Source organism: Camellia sinensis, chromosome 14, assembly GCF_055761805.1.
Source record: "Camellia sinensis isolate YWXY chromosome 14, ASM5576180v1, whole genome shotgun sequence".
NCBI lineage: Eukaryota > Viridiplantae > Streptophyta > Magnoliopsida > Ericales > Theaceae > Camellia > Camellia sinensis.
This window is the reverse complement of record NC_138974.1, coordinates 42177068-42195231: the sequence shown is the minus strand read 5'-3', so window position 1 is coordinate 42195231 and position 18164 is coordinate 42177068. Positions and strand designations below refer to the sequence as shown.

General features: G+C 39.2%; 1 protein-coding gene across 3 annotated transcripts; it reads right to left on the bottom strand.

The window, feature by feature from the left end:
• Nucleotides 1-1749: 1749 nt before the first annotated feature.
• LOC114319453 (casein kinase 1-like protein 10) lies at nucleotides 1750-10191 on the bottom strand. Of its 3 annotated transcripts, none has more exons than XM_028266467.2 (15): nucleotides 9896-10162; nucleotides 9453-9556; nucleotides 9285-9325; nucleotides 8445-8514; nucleotides 7530-7678; nucleotides 7347-7442; nucleotides 6649-6719; nucleotides 5626-5687; nucleotides 5469-5532; nucleotides 5248-5332; nucleotides 4307-4433; nucleotides 4067-4140; nucleotides 3926-3989; nucleotides 3086-3219; nucleotides 1750-2365 (listed from the first exon to the last, which is right to left on the bottom strand). In XM_028266467.2, exons 2-15 carry the CDS (start codon nucleotides 9526-9528, stop codon nucleotides 2084-2086), a joined length of 1395 nt encoding a protein of 464 aa, XP_028122268.2. In that variant the 5' UTR covers nucleotides 9529-9556; nucleotides 9896-10162; the 3' UTR covers nucleotides 1750-2083. The 3 variants fall into 3 exon arrangements, with proteins under 3 accessions (XP_028122268.2, XP_028122267.2, XP_082763157.1); XM_028266466.2 differs by having other exon boundaries at nucleotides 9832-10156; XM_082907031.1 differs by having other exon boundaries at nucleotides 9453-10191.
• Between the last annotated feature and the right edge of the window lie 7973 nt (nucleotides 10192-18164).

The window sequence follows — 18164 nt, the reverse complement described above, 5'->3', positions numbered from 1 at the left end:
CTTCAAATCTTTTCTTCATCTTTTAATTTTTGCCATTTTGTGTCACGATTCTCATGGTTTACACAAACAATTGTGGGTGGGGGCCTGATTATGGAGTCTACAACTGTCAGCTCAAAAAAATGGACAAATTATTCGGAAGTCTTGTTTAAAAGAGAAAAAATCTAAGGCCTTGTTTGGTAATAATATATTTTAGTAAAAAAGTTAAAAAATTACTATAAATTGTCAAATCACTCTCTTTGTTTTTCTGTGTATTTTTTCGTAAAAAATCAAAAAGTTATTAAAATAACCTGTTTCCAAACAAGGTCTAGTTCTACAAGTTTTTGGATACTCTCAAAAGTCCATTATGTATTTTTCTTTTTTGTTGTTTTTTTCTTCTTTCTCTTCTTGATTTTCGGTGATTGACGCGATTACACCTTGTGCCAAAAAGATGAGTAGATTTATTCAGATCTGATGTAGATCTATTACATGAAATCTGACTAGTTCTAAACTAAAAATAGTTGTCGGAGTACAATATTCTCTCTATATCTGCTTCTCTCTTTCGATCTTTTAATTTTTTTATTTTTTCTCTGCTACATATTTGTATTTTCCTGTTTTAATAAAGAAAATTTTCAAATTCTAAACAAATTGTTTTCGAGTTTTGATTATAGATGATGAAAATTGTAAAATTTTACAGTTTCAGTTTTTTGATACTGAAATGAATCATTCTTTAAAATTATAAAATTTTGTAGTTTCATACGACGTTTTCCAGTTTGATTAATAAGGATAAATGTTTAATAAAATCATGCTGTGAACATGTAATATTTTACAGTTTCAAAGCTTGTTTTTCCATTTGATCAATATTGAAAACAATTGGCTTAAAACTTACAAAATTGAAAAATAATATATGTTTTTTTTCCATTGTTATTGTTTGTTGTTGTTGTGTTTTTTTTTCCTCTTTCAGTTTATCAATATTTAGAATATTTTGTTATATTTTTGTATTATAATTTCTCCATTTATTTTTTTTTTCTCCGGGCAATATTCTAAATATTTCAATGAGTCTCTGATGATGTTCTTGACGTCCAACAAACATTTTGGACATTTTGGCTACTTTCAGTGACATTCAGAATTCTCCAGCAGCTTACCGGTGATGTTGAACATTCCAACGAGTATCTGGTGACCATTTGATAAAAATCCGACAGTAGCAGAATGTAACAGCGTTTTTAAATTTATATAAAAAAAAAAATAGTAGCAATTAAAAATATGTAAGATTAATTAGTGCAATTGCTTTGTTTTGAGATTGAATGAATTTTAAACTTTATGTATAGGACTTACTGATAAGTGCCCAAAAAATTAACTCTGATAGCTTGAAAGTAAAACAAAGTGTAATTAATAAATTTCAATCAGACAGATGCCACATCGGTATATTTGGTTTATAGTCGGATTCTACCCAAATTACACGGCCTAGTCTAGTCCAGTCTATTGTAAAGTTCATTTGAGTTCATTTTAATAATTCAAATCAACATCAAATCATTTATTTTGTAAAACGTTTAGAAGAGATTATTAAATACCAAAATTCTAACCGATTGAACATTGAAAGTCACTACATCCGAGTCACTGATTGACTTGAACAACTTAGATTATTAAGATGAGCCCAAAATGAGCTCAGTGGACTAAACAGGATGGTCTAGTTGGATAGTTGTATATCCTGACTGTTAGGATCCAATCCAAGATTGGGATTTGGGTATATACGTAAGAGGACATTAAACCAGATGCATAAACAAGCAACATTTATTACAGCTAGTAAATCTCATACATAATTGAAAATTCCCGACCATCTACACTCCAACCTCTTTGGATTGGTATAAAATCATTACTCAGTGGCCAGCGTCACACATTTAAAAAAAATAAAAATAAAAATAAAAAAAACATAATCAGACAAATCACCTAATATAAGTTGGTGTAAAATGTCGTGTAAAATGATGATTTTTCATATACAAGAGTGAGATGAGATGATGCAAACAGTTCAACTAATATAGAAGGGTTTTTGTCCATTCGACATGAGTACAAACTGTACTACTACTAAAGTGGACAAATCCATCCCCGTTTACTGCTTCCTCAGTGAGAGAAACTCAAAGCTGCGGAGAGGGTCATCACGGGTACTCCCCTTCATGATTGCTGTACGAGAAAAAGATGATTTTGGTTCAACCCCTGGTTGGATTCTTTGTGCAGTTGACAAGCGCGCACCGCTCGTGGCCAGCCCACTTGAGGGCATCCTGCTTGAGCGTATTTCACTGGGTTCGCCAGAGGAGGTTGGTCTGCTGGTGGAGATGGCTCGTCTCGAAGAGCTGCCATTTCGAGAAGTTCTGCCCCTTTCAGAATCAAATTCCTGTAAAAATGGCAAATGAGACTTTCATACAATTTGGAATGTGCAAGCAATGAAACTTTAATGCTTCATTTTTCTCATGAATAAGTTCAACGAGTGGTGAAAAAAACTATCCATGTAAAACAGTACTTTGTGAAATTAACTTGCATGTGTAAGAACTTGTGATTCTTCAAGCCCATGTTTGATAACAGGTATATATTAAGTGATGGGATTATGGTAGTAAGTTGGAGATAAAATAGTAATTGCTCATATTCATTTACCATAAGATTATTACATCAATACCAATCAATCATGTTTGTTTTGCACTAGTTGGTTGGGAAATGAATAAAATTAAGTAGAAGACCCCATTACATAAGAGGTGGTTTTGTTATTTATATACAACAGGGATAGGGATAAAATAATCTTTTCACCACCTAATCCCCCCCTGGGGATTGGATTACCAATCCCATGTCAACACTGGTACTGTTAATCCGGCTGTTTGTTGGATTCATAGTCCCATGGAATTATGAAGCCCATCCCTTTCTAAGGGACAAAAGATAACTTTTGTGGGGCACAGATTACCAATCCAACCCTAACCCTCTACACCAGTAAACAAACACGGCCAAAAGGAAAAACAATCAGACAAATCACCTACACTGAAGTTCAAAGAAAATAAGACAAGCCAAAAGAAAAATCAATTCGTTGAAACCAATGCATAAATTTCTCTTGAAAAATAAACAATACCACATCCTTGGATGAAGGTACATCCTCTGAAGTCTTCTGTTTGGAGTGGTCACCAGGTCGACCAGAACCCGAAGCAAGTCTTCTGGAAAAAGCTTCAGCTGCACCTGAGAATTTCTCTCTAAACTCTTGCCCCACTGGATAAAATAGATGAAACTACTAGTTAAGCATGACTGATTCATCAGGAGCAGAATCACCTTTGCAAAAATATGTCACCAGGGAAAAAGTGCTCTAAAAAAATGCCCTTCCACTTCAAATTAATCCGTCTTTGTTGGAATTAGGGCACGTGACCTTGGCTCAACCCATAAACCCAAGATCAGAACCCAAAAAAAAATTCCACAGATGAAGCACGAGATCAATCCATTACTGGGAGCAATCACTATGTTCTGAACTTAGGTCCTGTTTGGTGCAGCTTATGGATATGCTTGTAGCTGCTGCTTCTTTTTAATTTTAATTTTAATTTTTTTTTAAATTTTAGAAATTTGTGCTTTGAGTGTTTGGTATAGCTTCCGCTTAGGGCTTATGACGCAAAAATAGTTTATATAAGTTGTAAAAAACTAATTACTGGGAAGCAGGGAAATGACTGTTTTTAGCTTTTGCTTTCTTATTTGTTAACTTTCAAATTGCAAGAAGCTACACCAAACAGGCCCTTAGTCACTACTCAGACATGCCACCTCATTCCTACAGGGTGGCACTAATACCACAAGAAGGTTTGTTGTTTTCATTTCAGTTCAACTTTCAAGTTTCATCCTTCAATATATAAAAGCAACGTGCCGTGGCTGCAACATATTTGAGTTTTGGCATTATAATTTGCCATCCTCTAGTTGTGTTTTGAGAAAATACCTGAGGTCCTTTCTGGTCTTTCTGCAGATGGTCCAAGATTTAGGCCTACATTCCCGCTGGGATTCTAAATACAGGGAAACAAAATTAAGTGACATTCTCAGAAGAAAAGAAATCTGTAACACAAAGTTTACAAGCACTGACCCGTCCTCTAGAACTGGCACCAATCTGAGGATACTTCAATATGGTCCAATCGAACACATGGTCAAACTGATAACCTGCAGCAGTAACAACACAGAAATGAAGATACTACTATAATACTCACAAGAAGTTTTAGATGCCCATGGAGAGAATGTTTGAAAAAATAATAATAATAAGCATTGGGGCTTAACAGTAGCACAAAAATCATACATCATATAGGGCATATTTTGAGTTCTTACTCACCTTCTCGAATAAACAAGTCACGGAAAAGCCTCTTCAAATATGAATAATCTGGTTTATCTTCAAATCGTAATGATCGGCAATAGTGGAAGTATGATATGAACTCTGATGGATATGATTTACAAAGCACCTATCGAACACAATTGAATCTCAAATAAATTCGTATTCTGCAAATATAACTGGTAGAGCAGTATTATTAGTAGTAGATTCATGTCAATTACTGAATCCGGGTGTTGTACAGGCCTAAAGAAAGGCCAATGAATACTACCCATGATCAGCCCAAAAGAATAATTAGACATCTTTGAACCTAAACCAAGCTAAATAACAAATAATTTGAGAAAAAAGAGAATACGACTGCACCACTAAGGCAGACCTGTTATGTCTTAGTGTAATCATATTTGTCAAGAACAGTTTTAAGTATTTATATTTAGGCCTCGTTTGGCAACATCACTTTTTAGCCTAAAAGCCAAAAAGTCACTAAAAAAACTAAAAAACCAACAACCTATACCAAAAAGTCAAAGATTCTCTTTTCCCTCTCCTTTTGCACATTTTTTCGTAAAAAAACCAAAAAGTCATCCAAAACATACTAGTTTTTTTTACATCATGTTTTAGCCAAAAAGTCAAAAAGTTACTAAAAAAGCATGTTCCTATACGAGGCCTTAAAATCCATTAACCACAAGGCTAGGCAGCACCAAAGTTTGAAATTTCAACGTGTCCAGGACCAGCCCAGATGTTAAATGGCCCTAAAGCCCAACCCATCCCCATAGGTCTACACGGCATGCTTGGGCTCACCAATATATAATTTGGCTAGGAAACTGCCACCTTAAGTCAGAGCATCAATTTTGATATGTAGCATTTTGATCAATCCTCGTATACTTATTTATGTTTTATAATGAATTCCCTATTCCTAAGAATGCAGCAATCCTGGTGGTTGGATGTAATACCTCTATTGGGGTTAACATCTTCTTTTCACTGATCTTGTCATATTTCTGTTTTTTAGTGCCGGCTTTCAGCCCCTGCCAGGGAAGACTGATGCAAAAGAATCATATGCAATAGATTAAGGAATGCCAAGAGATGGAACAATGTTGTGCTAAAGATTCAACAAGAAGTAGGAAATGCCGAAGAAAAACTAACAAAGTAAAGATAGCACTCGTATATTATCAACCTTCCTCTTAGGAAATACATAAGCACGTAACCAAGAGATTCAAGATCATCCCTTCTGCTTTGTTCTGCCAGCAAATTAAGCACAATTAGATGAAATATGTGACAATCTATCTCCTGTCATTAGATGACAGCACATAGCAAAATGGTAAATCACTCACCAACTCCAAGGTGTGTGTTAACACTGGCATAGCGAGCTGTGCCTGTTAGATTTTTATTTTCTCTGGAAACAAAGATTGAGGAGATTTCATAGTAAATACACCAAAGTATAACAACCAGAAGAAAAATAAAAAAGTAAACTCAAAAACAAAACAAAAGAAGTAGAACTCATATCCATAAGAGAGAAGGAAAAAATCAAAAGTGCACAACAAAAGGACTATTAGCCTCTCATAGCCCTGGGGTATTCCTAGGTAGGTGGCCAATTTAATTACTAGCTTGGAGAGGTGGTATGGGTAGTAGGATGGGAAGTCTTGGAATGTCACCCCTTTGTTCTTGATGTGATGCATTTAAGAAAGGGGAATCTGCTCTTTCAAAGAACTGATGGAATCCATCACTAAGTTGGATTGCATTTTCTTTAGGGTTGTATTTAGCCAGGTGATACTCATCAAATAAATAAATAAAAAATCATCAAGTGACAGGCAAGGGTGGATGACCTTGACCCATATTTTAATGTTGGTTTTGGATTCTTTTTGGCACTCTTATATGAAACAGAGAAAACAAATAGTCTACTTTCCTTTGTAAATTTATTTTAGATAAATTTTAAACTACTGAGGAATGCTCCATCATCAGGGGATGAGAGATGACAATAAGTGCCACGGCTCGAGTTGATGGACTCAAGAGATGCTGTGCTGGGCTATTGAACAGATAGGACTAGAATTCGACACTTGGCTGGGTATGGAAGTGATGGGTTTTTTTGCTTGATGAGTGAAGAAAGATAGCTACATCTTTATTTCACTGGCCCAACAAGATGGTCAGTCATTCATATACTAACCAACCCTTTTATAAACCTACGAAAAATTTGAGTTTTAAGAGAGTGTAGCAGGGGCTGCATGTGTAGGCAATCATAAAAGAAACAAATCCAGAAACATTGACACTACATAAAGAAGTTCAACAAGTTGGAATTCCTCTGCAGGGATGGAAAGAGCATCAAGCCAACAATTTTGAGCCAAATAAAGATCTCTTACCTGTATGGTATGTGCTTATGAGTCTGAAGATCCCTGTACTTTTTTGCAAGGCCGAAGTCAATGACATATACCTGTGATAAAGAACTAAGACAGTTACAGAAAAAAAAGGAGAAAAAAAAGGGGAAATGTTTCTCAATATCTAATTGCAATGTTGATATTCTCCCTCAAGAATACCACACACATGCAGCACAGACATGGACATGCCGACATTCAAACATGCTCGGGACAAGTTAAAACATAAATTTATTATATGTCAAATACATGAATTTGTTATTCAAATGTAATCCAAAAAGTGACATATATTAATACAAACTAAAATTTAAAAAGTCATATATTCATAATTTAAACGTCAAGATATCATTCACAATTATAGTTTAAAGAATGCAAAACAATTGTAGAACATTAAATTACGCATGATATATTCATCTTACAAATATTTCAAAACATATTTAGAGTGCACAAGTTGTATTCCAACAAATGCAAAACATTATTGTTATTATGAATAGATTCATCACATGGATCTTTTTTAGAGAGTTTAAAGGAGTGTCACTGAAGAGTCCAAGAAGTATCTATAAACTTTAAAGTGTCCAATATTATGAATTTGAAATTTTAATTAAGACAAGTTGTATAAGTGTGTGACACACTTTTAAGAGTGTCCGTAGAGTGTCGGTGTCCGATGAGAGCCATCAAACATTTACCTGATTTGCTCTGCGCCCCAGGCCCATTAAAAAGTTGTCAGGCTTTATATCACGGTGAAGGAAACCTCTTGAATGAACGTGTTCCACTCTGTTAATCTAGAACATAATAATGAAAGGATCATAAGATTGTCACTTGGAAGCTCAAGGCAACCTTTTTGATTGAGAATGGCTACATGTACTTACTAACTGATCTGCCAGCATTAATACTGTTTTCAATGTGAACTTCCTGTTGCAATAGTTGAATAGGTCTTCCAAGCTTGGTCCAAGAAGGTCAATAACCATGACATTGTACTCGCTCTCAACTCCAAACCATTTGAGGCTAGAAATCCCCGCTACATAAAAGAAAGTCAGATCTGTCAGAAAATTTGCCGTGCAAAAGATAAATATAGTTATGTCGCAAAAAAGCACAGGCTAAAACATATGATGGAGTTAAAGTGCACCATGCGCAACAACCCCTTTCCCACCCTAAAAATGAATTCTCGGGTATTGTATCATATAACAGGAAGTGAAGAAAGAAACAAGTAAAGGAAAGGAGGAAGTTCTACGAAAAAATGTTCTCTGAAGTACGTTTTAGGCACACAGTCAGGTCCTTGAACATTTACAAGAGTTGCAGTTGAAAACTGATTGTTTGAGAGTCAAGTTCCCAAAGCAGCTAAAATTGGAAAAGAAAATGCAGAAAGTAAAAAAGGGAAAAGAAAAAAATATGGCTCCATAGTTTCCTTCTTATTTCTAGATAGGTACAAAGTTAATTTAATGTGTTCAAATTCTAAGATACAGAAGAAAACTATTACAACCCATCAAACCAACAGTTGTTTCCTACTTTTCTTCTTATTTCTAGATAGCTACAAAGTTAATTTAATGTGTTCAAATTCTAAGATACAAAAGAAAACTATTACAACCCATCAAACCAACAGTTGTTTCCTACTTTCCTCTCACTTCAGAGTATATTAGAAATCATATTAATGCTGACCACGGAAATATAGAAACTACTGTAAATTCAAAATAGTCCCTCAATAACAAACTTCTTCCAATCTAACCTTAAAACCTCAAGTAATATATGAACCAGAGAGAGAGAGAGAGAGAGAGAGAGAGAGTTACTTCCTCCTTGGAGAAGCATATAGATTTTTGACTCATAGTGAAGTTGAGGGTGCTTGGTCTTGACGGATTCCTGGAATTGTAATTATAAAACAAATAAGGTTGAGAAGTACAAATATGAAGTACCACAAAGAAACTTGTACCTCTTCAATTCAATAGAAATAAAACAGCAAAAAAGCTTAATAAGCGTAACATAGTTTGCACCCAGCATTTCATATAAAAAACATAGTGAAGAGAGAATGATCCCACATTTTACAAAGTTTGTGCCAAGTGTGTAAGGCTTCATTGCATACCATATGGAACTCATAAAGCCTAAGGAACCATTGCTACTTCATCCAGAACTTCAAAAAAATGTGCTCTATTATATTTGTTCAGGTACTAAAGGATCACAAAAGAAAGAAGAATTCAATCAACAAAATGGTAAGAGTGATCTAAGTCAAACCAAAACCACAGGTGCAAAAATTTAGAAAGTTATATAGATCAACATCAACAAAAAGTATAAAATTTCCTGATGGAACTGAAGAGCATAAGTGTAGTAAAAATTTAAACCAATCATGCAATGTCAATAATTTTCATTCTTCTTGAAGAGGTTTTCAAATCAAAGTAAAATATACACACATGTAGTAATATAAAAGGGAAAAACAAACACAAAGCAAGGTTTTGTATCCTATCAGTTGTCGGTCAACCTAGAAGACTCCATTATCTAAAAAAAAAACTTCACAGACAGGTCAAATGCAGAATCTACTAACTACGGAAATTAAAATGCAATCAATACAAAAACAAAATAACCAATAAAAGATCATCAGACAATTATTCATTAAGTACTAAGAGAGAGTAGAATACCAGCTTGATAGCCACTTCCTCTCCAGTTTGTACATTAACACCTAAATGAACAAAGCAAAATCACATTACACAAACTTTTCAGAAATAAATTTACTAACAGACACAATGCTGAAGAATATTATCACTATGAAACACAAAAGATGAAATTAAACTAAACTGGGCATTTACCTAAATAGAGCTCTCCAAAAGACCCACTCCCAATTTTCCTCCCAAGCTTGAACTTTCCACCAATAACATGATCCATGATCTAACAACCTCTCAAAAAAACTTTCCTAGCAACCAAACAGCTTCAACTTTACCAAACAATCAACTCCCAAATTCGATCAAAATCTCGATAAATTAACACTATACCAAATAAAAAAACATCCAATTCACTTCGATTACATAACTGGACAAACCCAATAAATATCAAAGTCTGTTCATTCAATTAAAGAAACTTGCACCGACAACAGAAATTGCGAATCGATCAACTCAAAAAGTATTTCCGAATTTGAGCACAAGGGTTTTATTCACAATCAAATACCAACTTCTTGAACTAACTACATACAGTGATAATAGGAAAACCCTAAATCTTGAGAATCGAAACCCTAATTCGAAAAGTGGCGGCGAACCTCACTGATCAGAAGAACAGCAATCTGCGTATGATTTGTTCAAATAACAAAATCAAATAAATTTATGAAGATTTTGGGGGGACAAAAAAGAGAATATCCGAGACAGATGAGAGAGAGAGAGAGAGAGAGAGATGAGTTTGATTGAATTGGAATTAATAACAAAAATTAAAGAAGACAATGTTGGGAAAGATAAACCGAGAGCAGGTGGTGATTTTTGACCTGGGTAATGCCAGGATATCAAATTTTCTAACATGGGTTTGGGTCCATAATTGTCATTTTTTAACAAGGGGTCGGTGCTGTTTGGTAACACTTACGTTTTCAGTTTTCTGTTTATATTTATAAAAATTTTAAAAACTCAAATAAAAATTTGTTTGGTAAAATTTTTGATTTATAAATAGTCTCAGTTTATAAATTTGGCCAAAAAATGAAAACACAAAAAATGTGTTTTCATTTTGAGTTTTCAGTTTTTTTTTTTTACCACCCAACACTAGCCACCACCCGCCACAATTTTCCACCACCACCCACCTGCCACCACCACCCACCACCCGCCACCACCACCCACTCGCCACCACCACCCCCCTTGCCACTACTACTACCACCACCACCACCACCACCACCACCCACCACCTACCTGCCATCCACCACCCACCTCCCGCCACTACCATCCACCGCCCGCCGCCACTACTCGCCACCTACTTGCCATCACCACCCACCACCCACCTGTCATCCACCACCCACCACCCGCCACCACCATCCACCGCCCGCCGCCACCACCCGCCACCTACTTGCTATCACCACTCACCACCCACCTACCCCCACCATCGACCACCTGCTACCACCAGCCACCCACCACCACCAGCCACCTGTCACCCACCCACTCGCCATCACCACCACCCGCCACCCACCACCACTACCACCATCACCCACCCGCCACCTACCTACCACCACTACTCACCACCACCCACTCGCTACCACCTACCACCTGCCACTGTCACCCACCCACCCACCCACCACCACCACCACCCGCCACCTACCCGCCACCACGGGCCATCCGCCACCCACTTGCCACCACCACCCGCCACCCGCTGCCGCCGTCGCCACCACTACCACTACCCCACTCGTTACCACCCGCCACCGTCACCCACCCAACCACCGTCACCACCCACCACCAACCACCACCTGCCATCCGCCGCCCACCTGCCACCACCACCCGCCACCGTCACCCACCCACCCACTACCACCACCCACCACCTACCCGCCACCACCCACCACCATCGGCCATCCGCCACCCACCTGCCACCACTACCCACCACCCGCCACCGCCACCACCTACTCGCTACCACCCACCACCTGCCACCGTCACCCACCCACCTGCCACCGTCACCCACCACCAGCTACCCACCACCCACCGTCACCACTTTCCACCACCGTCTTTCGCCGCCACTTGCCGCCACTTGTCACCACTTGCCATTTTTCACTCTTTTTTATATTTTTAAATTTTTTAAAACATTTTGTCAATTACCAAACGCGTTTGTAGTTTATGTTTTTCTAAAAATAAACAAAAACCAGTTTATAAAATTTTTGTAAATATAAACTGAAAACGTAAACGTTACCAAACACACCCGTCGTGTACATAATTGTCGTAATGATGGGAGACATTTAGTTATTTATTTAATAAAATATTTATAATTTATAATATTTTTCTTTTGATCTGGTGTGGGTGGTTGTTAATTTTATTAGGTTATTTTAATTTTTAATTATTTTAATAAATTAAAATATTTATATTTGAAAAGAAGATTAGATTTTTTTTTATAAAATAATGTTAAGGATATTAAATTTTTTGTTAAATAAATGACAAAATGATTGGTGTTTGTGGATCCACATCATAAGACACTTGGTAGAAAATTTGAAATCTATAATATTTTTTTTTTTATAATTGAATTTACTTTTTATGAAAATTTGAAATTTATAATATTTTTTTTTATAATTGAATTTATTATTTATGAGAGAAAAATAAAATAATTATAAATTTGATGTGATATTTTGTCTTATTAATTATTTTATTTTATTTTATTTTTTTATAAATTTTAATTATAAAAAAGGCCTAGACTTGACTTCCCAAACACCCTTTTATTTTTATTTTTTTATATTATATGTTATTTTGAAAAGTTAGTAAAAAATTAATTTTTTTAACTTTTTTAATCTATTTTATTTTTTATGAATAAAAAATATAAAATATGATATGACCTAAAATAGATAAATAGCTAGCTTTTTTTTCCTTTCCAAAACACCCCTATGTTTATTTTATTATTAAAGTTTTACTATTTTATTTTTAATTAATTTTGTTTGTGTGAATGATGAGAGGGATTAAGCAATGCCTTCGCACTTATCTGTATCTGCCGACCTGAACACGTTTACAACTTTACCAACGCGCGTCTCCCTCTCCTGCCTCTCTCTCTCTCTCTCTCTCTCTTCTCTCTCTCTCTCTCTCTATATATATATCCCCCCTCTCTCTCTCTCTCTCTCTCTATATATATCTCTCTCTCTCTCCAACAATATTACATATTTAAAAAGAAAATTGTACATGAATTTACCACGGAATAAATGTAATAAAATGGTATAAATGTAATTTAAAAAGAAAATTGTACATGAATTTACCACGGAATAAATGTAATAAAATGGTATAAATTTAAAATAATTATAAAAAGAAAAAAGTATAAGAATTAATTGCATAATCTAAAAAAAGAAAAAAGTATAAGAATTAATTGCATAATCTAATATATAAATGGCTTATACTTCTGTGGGGATATATTTTCTGAATACCAGCACGTGGCATGGTGACGCCGACGTGTCAGCCGAGGTGCCACGTGCCCTGGTAGTTAAGCCGAGGTAATCTCGGAGAATCTCCGAAGATATCGGAATCCGAGATAAGGGGCAAGAGTCCTAAGGCAAAGAGGGGACTTAACCAAGATAAGGATAAAGCTCTTAGGGAGTTTATCTTTATCTCTTAAAGAGTTCAGAGTAAACAGTAAATTGGAAGTTCATAGAAGTCATACTTCTAGTGGGACTTGGATTGAGTATATTATAAAAGAGAGGCACCCCCATGGGTCTAAGGTATGCAATTTATGTTTTGAGTATTCAGTTTAATACTTGATTATCTTTGAGAGATATACTGACTTGATCGTCGGAGTGCCCCCGGGTGGAAGAACCACCGCCGGAGCTTTTCCTTTCTGTTACAGGTTGCTAAAGCCATTTATTCTACCTGTGCTCTCCAGCAGATCACTAAATGGGCAGTGTGGTCAGATTTTCACCCACACAATTTGGCGCCGTCTGTGGGAACGAAGGAAGAATAGATGGCCAGTAACGGACAGCAGGAAAATATTGGGGATGACGCCCCCACTGGGAGTGGCAGACCAATTGACCTTGACATAGAAGGAGACAACCACAGTGCAGAAGCCCGTGACCAGGGTCACAGAGAGAACGACGTCATCCCAGAAGGCGACACGTCAAAAAGAACAAACCAAGGAAAGTACTACAATGAAGACAACCTCCAGGTATGGAGGGACAGGTGCTTACGGAGGGATGAGGAAGTGAAAGAACTAGCAAACAAGTTGGCGGACCTTCAGTCAGTCGTCAACTTCATGATGCAGAATAACGTTATGCAGCCACCATACCCGCTGCAAGATACGCTGATGCCGGCGAACAACACTCAGAAGGGTGGAAGAAAAACAATCCCCGAGGTCCCTCAGTATACCAAGAGCGGAAGGCATTCTCACCGGCCTTCCAGGGAAGTCGGACGGGAAAAGCCGAGGCAAGAAGAGTCCTGAAGGACACACCACATGAAGAATCCAGACCCCAAAGAACATCGACATGTTCAGGGGCAAGTACTCCATTTTGACACAACCCATGAAGAAAGATCCAAACGGACCCACCACGAGGCCGAAAGCAGTGTACCGAAAAGACTAAAATCCAAAGACAGCCGAGCTCCAGGGAGGAGCAAAGAAGACTTAAGGGACTACCTCAAGAGAAGGCAGCAGAATGCAGAAGCCGAGGTAAACTCACCAGTAAAACCGAAGACAGCCTTCTCGGTGGAACTGGACAAATTCGAACTGCCCAAAAGATTCAGTATGCCGAGGTTTCAAATCTATGATGGTAAGTCAGATCCAAACTTTCATGTTGGGCTATACCTGAATTCAATGGCATTATATAGCGGAAACGAGCCGTTGCTCTGTAAAGTATTCCCCTCATCCTTTGGGGAAATTGCATCTGATTGGTTCCATAAGTTACCAAAAGGAAGCATAAAGACATGGGAAGGCTTGGCCGAGATGTTTGTGGCCAGATTCGTGACCAACAAGCTGCAACCCCTGAGGGTTGATGCTTTGATGGCTCTACGAATCACCAAGGAAGAAGGCCTCAGGGCCTATGCAAAGAGGTATTACGAGGTGTTCAACCGAATACCCGAATGCAACCAGGAAGTAGCAGTTGTGTCCTTTAAGAACGACCTGAAAGATGACTGCCCTCTACGGAAGTCTTTGGCAAAAACATTGTCAAAAAGCATGGAAGAACTCATGGCAAGAATTGAGAAATACGCCAGGGCCGAAGAAGATACATCGGGAAACAAAGAGGTGAAACAAGAAAAGGGAAACGGCTCGCCAAAGCGAGGCCGAGTCAACAATGGGCCGACCAAACAAGAAATAGAATTAAGAAATAAACAGGCGGTAACCACGGTATTCCGGATCCCAATCCATAAAATCTTAGATCGGATTCGAAATCAACCTTATTTCAGGGCTCCGGCAAGAGCACCGGGGGAATTCATGGGAAGGAACGTTGGTAGACGTTGTGCCTACCACAATGAAGAAGGGCATCCAACTCAAGGTTGCAGAGCCTTAAAAGCACACTTGGAGGACCTGGTAAGACAAGGCCTTCTGAGAGACCTGGTCGATGAGGCCAGAACAAGGGAAGAGCAGGCAAGGTTGCCTCAAGCACCAGCAGCACCCCCTCCCCCAGCACAGCTACCACAAGCAGGAGAACCGAGGGTGGTTAATGTGATCCACTCAAGGGTCAACGAAAACGAAGTCAGAGGAGAAACCCAGAGGGTAAGACATTTGCAGCATATCTACCAAGTCGGGGAAAAGAGACATCGGCCAGAATAATGCCAAGGGCCAATGATAGCCTTTACTGAAGCCGACCTAGAACTGGTCCAACATCCGCATAATGATGCCTTGGTAGTATCCCTCCAGGTTGGGGAGTGCCAAGTAAAACGCATCCTAATAGATCAAGGCAGCTCATGTGACATCATGTATGTCAGATGTTACAAAGAGCTAGGCCTTCACCCCGATGACCTAGAACAATCAAGCGGCCCGATGGTCGGCTTTAATGGAACACCGACAAGGCCATTGGGTGCAACAAGCTTAGAAGTACAAGCCAGCACTAAGAAGATCAGGACAGAATTCCTGGTAATTGATACACCCTCACCATACAACATCATCTTGGGAAGGCCGTGGTTGCATGCAATGGGGGCAGTTCCCTCGACGTTGCATCAACTACTCCGGTTCCCAACAGAGCATGGGATTGAAGGAGTCAGAGGGGATCAACTACAAGCCAAAAATTGCTCCATGGCAGCAATAAAGTCCACCTGTAGTATACGGGAGCCAAAGAAAGCAGAAGTTGAAGATGAAAACATGAAAGTCCTAGAAGACTTCGGGAAAGAACCAGCCGAGAAGAGCGAAGAGGCGCTAAAGAAAATCCTCGTCCAGGAGGGCGACGAAGAACGATTTTTTCTTCTCGGCTCAGGCTTAGCTAGAGAAGAAGAAAAAGAACTAGAAGATTTTTTAAGGGCAAACATAGAGGCGTTCGCTTGGACACCCTATGAAATGCCTGGCATTGACCCCGAGGTCACTTGCCACAGTCTGAATGTCGACAGATCGGCAAAGCCAGTGATTCAACGAGCCAGAAGGCCGACATTAATGCACGTCGAAGCAGTAGAGGAAGAGGTAGACAGACTCCTTGAAGCCAGGGCCATCCGAGAAGTTCAGTACCCAACATGGCTATCCAACACAGTAGTAGTAAAAAAGAAGAATGACAAGTGGAGGGTTTGTGTAGACTTTACCAGCCTCAACAAAGCTTGCCCCAAAGACAGCTTTCCCCTGCCCAAAATCGACCAACTGGTAGACGCCACTTCGGGACATGAAAGGATGAGTTTTTTAGATGCATATAGAGGGTACCACCAGATTGCTATGTACCCACCAGATGAGGAGAAGACCGCATTCATCACCCCGAAAGGCCTGTACTGTTACAAGGTAATGCCTTTTGGACTGAAAAACGCAGGAGCAACCTATCAGAGGTTAGTGACAAAGATGTTTAAACATCTAATTGGCAAAACGGTAGAAGTTTACATCGATGACATGGTCGTAAAAACCAAGAAATCAGAAGGTCATCTTGCCGACCTAAAAGAGGTCTTTGACATACTCAAAAGATATCGGCTCCGACTCAACGCCTCGAAGTGTGCCTTCGGAGTTGGATCAGGTAAATTTCTAGGATATCTGGTAACAAGAAAAGGCATTGAGGCCAGCCCAGACCAAATCAAGGCCATCCTGGAACTACAGAGTCCGACATCGGCAAAACAAGTTCAAGTGCTCACTGGAAGGGCCGCAGCCCTAAACCGATTCATCAGTAGAAGCTCGGACAAGTGTAGACCCTTCTTTAACCTGGTGAAAAAAGCCACAGACTTCCTATGGACAGAAGAATGTGAAGCTGCCTTAGCCGACCTAAAAAAATACTTGACCACAACCCCGGTCCTTTCTAACCCAATTCCAGGGGAGGAATTGTTTTTGTACTTAGTAGTCTCTGAGCACGCAGTCAGTGCAGTGCTAATCCGTGAGGAAAAAGGGGAGCAGAAGGCTGTCTATTATGTAAGTAAGACTTTGGCTGACGCAGAAACAAGATACCTACCACTGGAAAAATTAATGCTAGCCTTGGTAATGGCTTCAAAGAAATTAAGCCATTACTTTCAGGCACACAAAATTGTGGTCCTAACAGAGCACCCGCTGAAGTCCTTATTACATCAAGGAGACTTAACGGGAAGGATAGCAAAATGGGCAGTAACACTGGGCCAGTTTGACCTAGAATTTAGGCCAAGAACAGCAATAAAGGGCCAAGTTTTGGCCGACTTCGTCGCAGAACTCACACCTGAAGCCATCACACCTCGGGCTCCGTCGAGCCAGGATGAGCATTGCCCCGACAAGCAAAAAGAATCCCAGTCAAAGACAAAAAAGCAAGAGAAAGAAAAGCTCAGACCATGCAGCATCTACATCGGCGATTCATTCAGACTATTCGTCGATGGAAGTTCAAACCGCCAGGGAGCAGGAGCAGGAGTACTGCTGATATCTCCAGATGGAGAAATTGTAGAACAATCCATCCGTCTGGGGTTCAAAGCCTCCAATAATGAAGCAGAATATGAAGCATTAATTGCAGGGCTAAAGCTAGCAGCAGCAGCAGAGGCAGACGAGGTAATTGTTTTTTGTGATTCACAACTGATTGTTAACCAGTCAACAGGAGAATTTGCAGCCAGAGACGAAAGAATGTCGGCATATGCAAAGGAAGTCATCCGACTGGCAGCCCTATTCCAGAACTGCAGATTACTCCAAGTTAGCCGAGATAACAATACCCATGCCGACGCGTTAGCCAACCTGGCCAGCTCAATTCAAACTGGAAAAACAAGGACAATTATGATCGACTACATGTCGGCCCCAAGCATAGATAAACAGAGCACCGAACAAGAAGCAATGTGCATGGGCTTTGGACCAAGCTGGATGGATGCAATCATTGCATTCCTAAAAGAGGGGAAGCTGCCAGAAGACCATAAAGAAGCACATAAAATAAGGCTGAAATCAGCCAGATTCAGTCTAACAGCGGAAGGTCATCTCTACAGGAGGTCGTTCACTGGACCACTTTTAAGGTGCGTACACCCTTTGCAGGTTGAAGATTTTCTTTACGAGATTCATGAAAGAATCTGTGGAAGCCATGCTGGGGGCAGATCGTTAGCCCACAGGGCCATTACCCAGGGGTATTGGTGGCCCTACATGCAAAAGGATACCGAAGATTATGTAAAGAAGTGTGAACAATGTCAAAAGTTTGCACCTTTGATACATCAGCCAGCTGCCGACCTAAACCCAGTATCCAGCCCTTGGCCGTTTGCCCAATGGGGCATGGATCTGGTCGGACAACTTCCCCAGGCAATAGGGGAAAGAAAATACTTGCTGGTAGCAAC

Coding starts and splice junctions, on each gene's coding strand:
- LOC114319453 (XM_082907031.1), bottom strand. CDS start 9,528: ATGGATCATGTTATTGGTGGAAAGTTCAAGCTTGGGAGGAAAATTGGG. Junction 8,515..9,284: donor AGGAAGTGGCTATCAAGCTG/GTATTCTACTCT, acceptor TTACAATTCCAG/GAATCCGTCAAGACCAAGCA. Junction 5,688..6,648: donor CATAAGCACATACCATACAG/GTAAGAGATCTT, acceptor CTTTGTTTCCAG/AGAAAATAAAAATCTAACAG.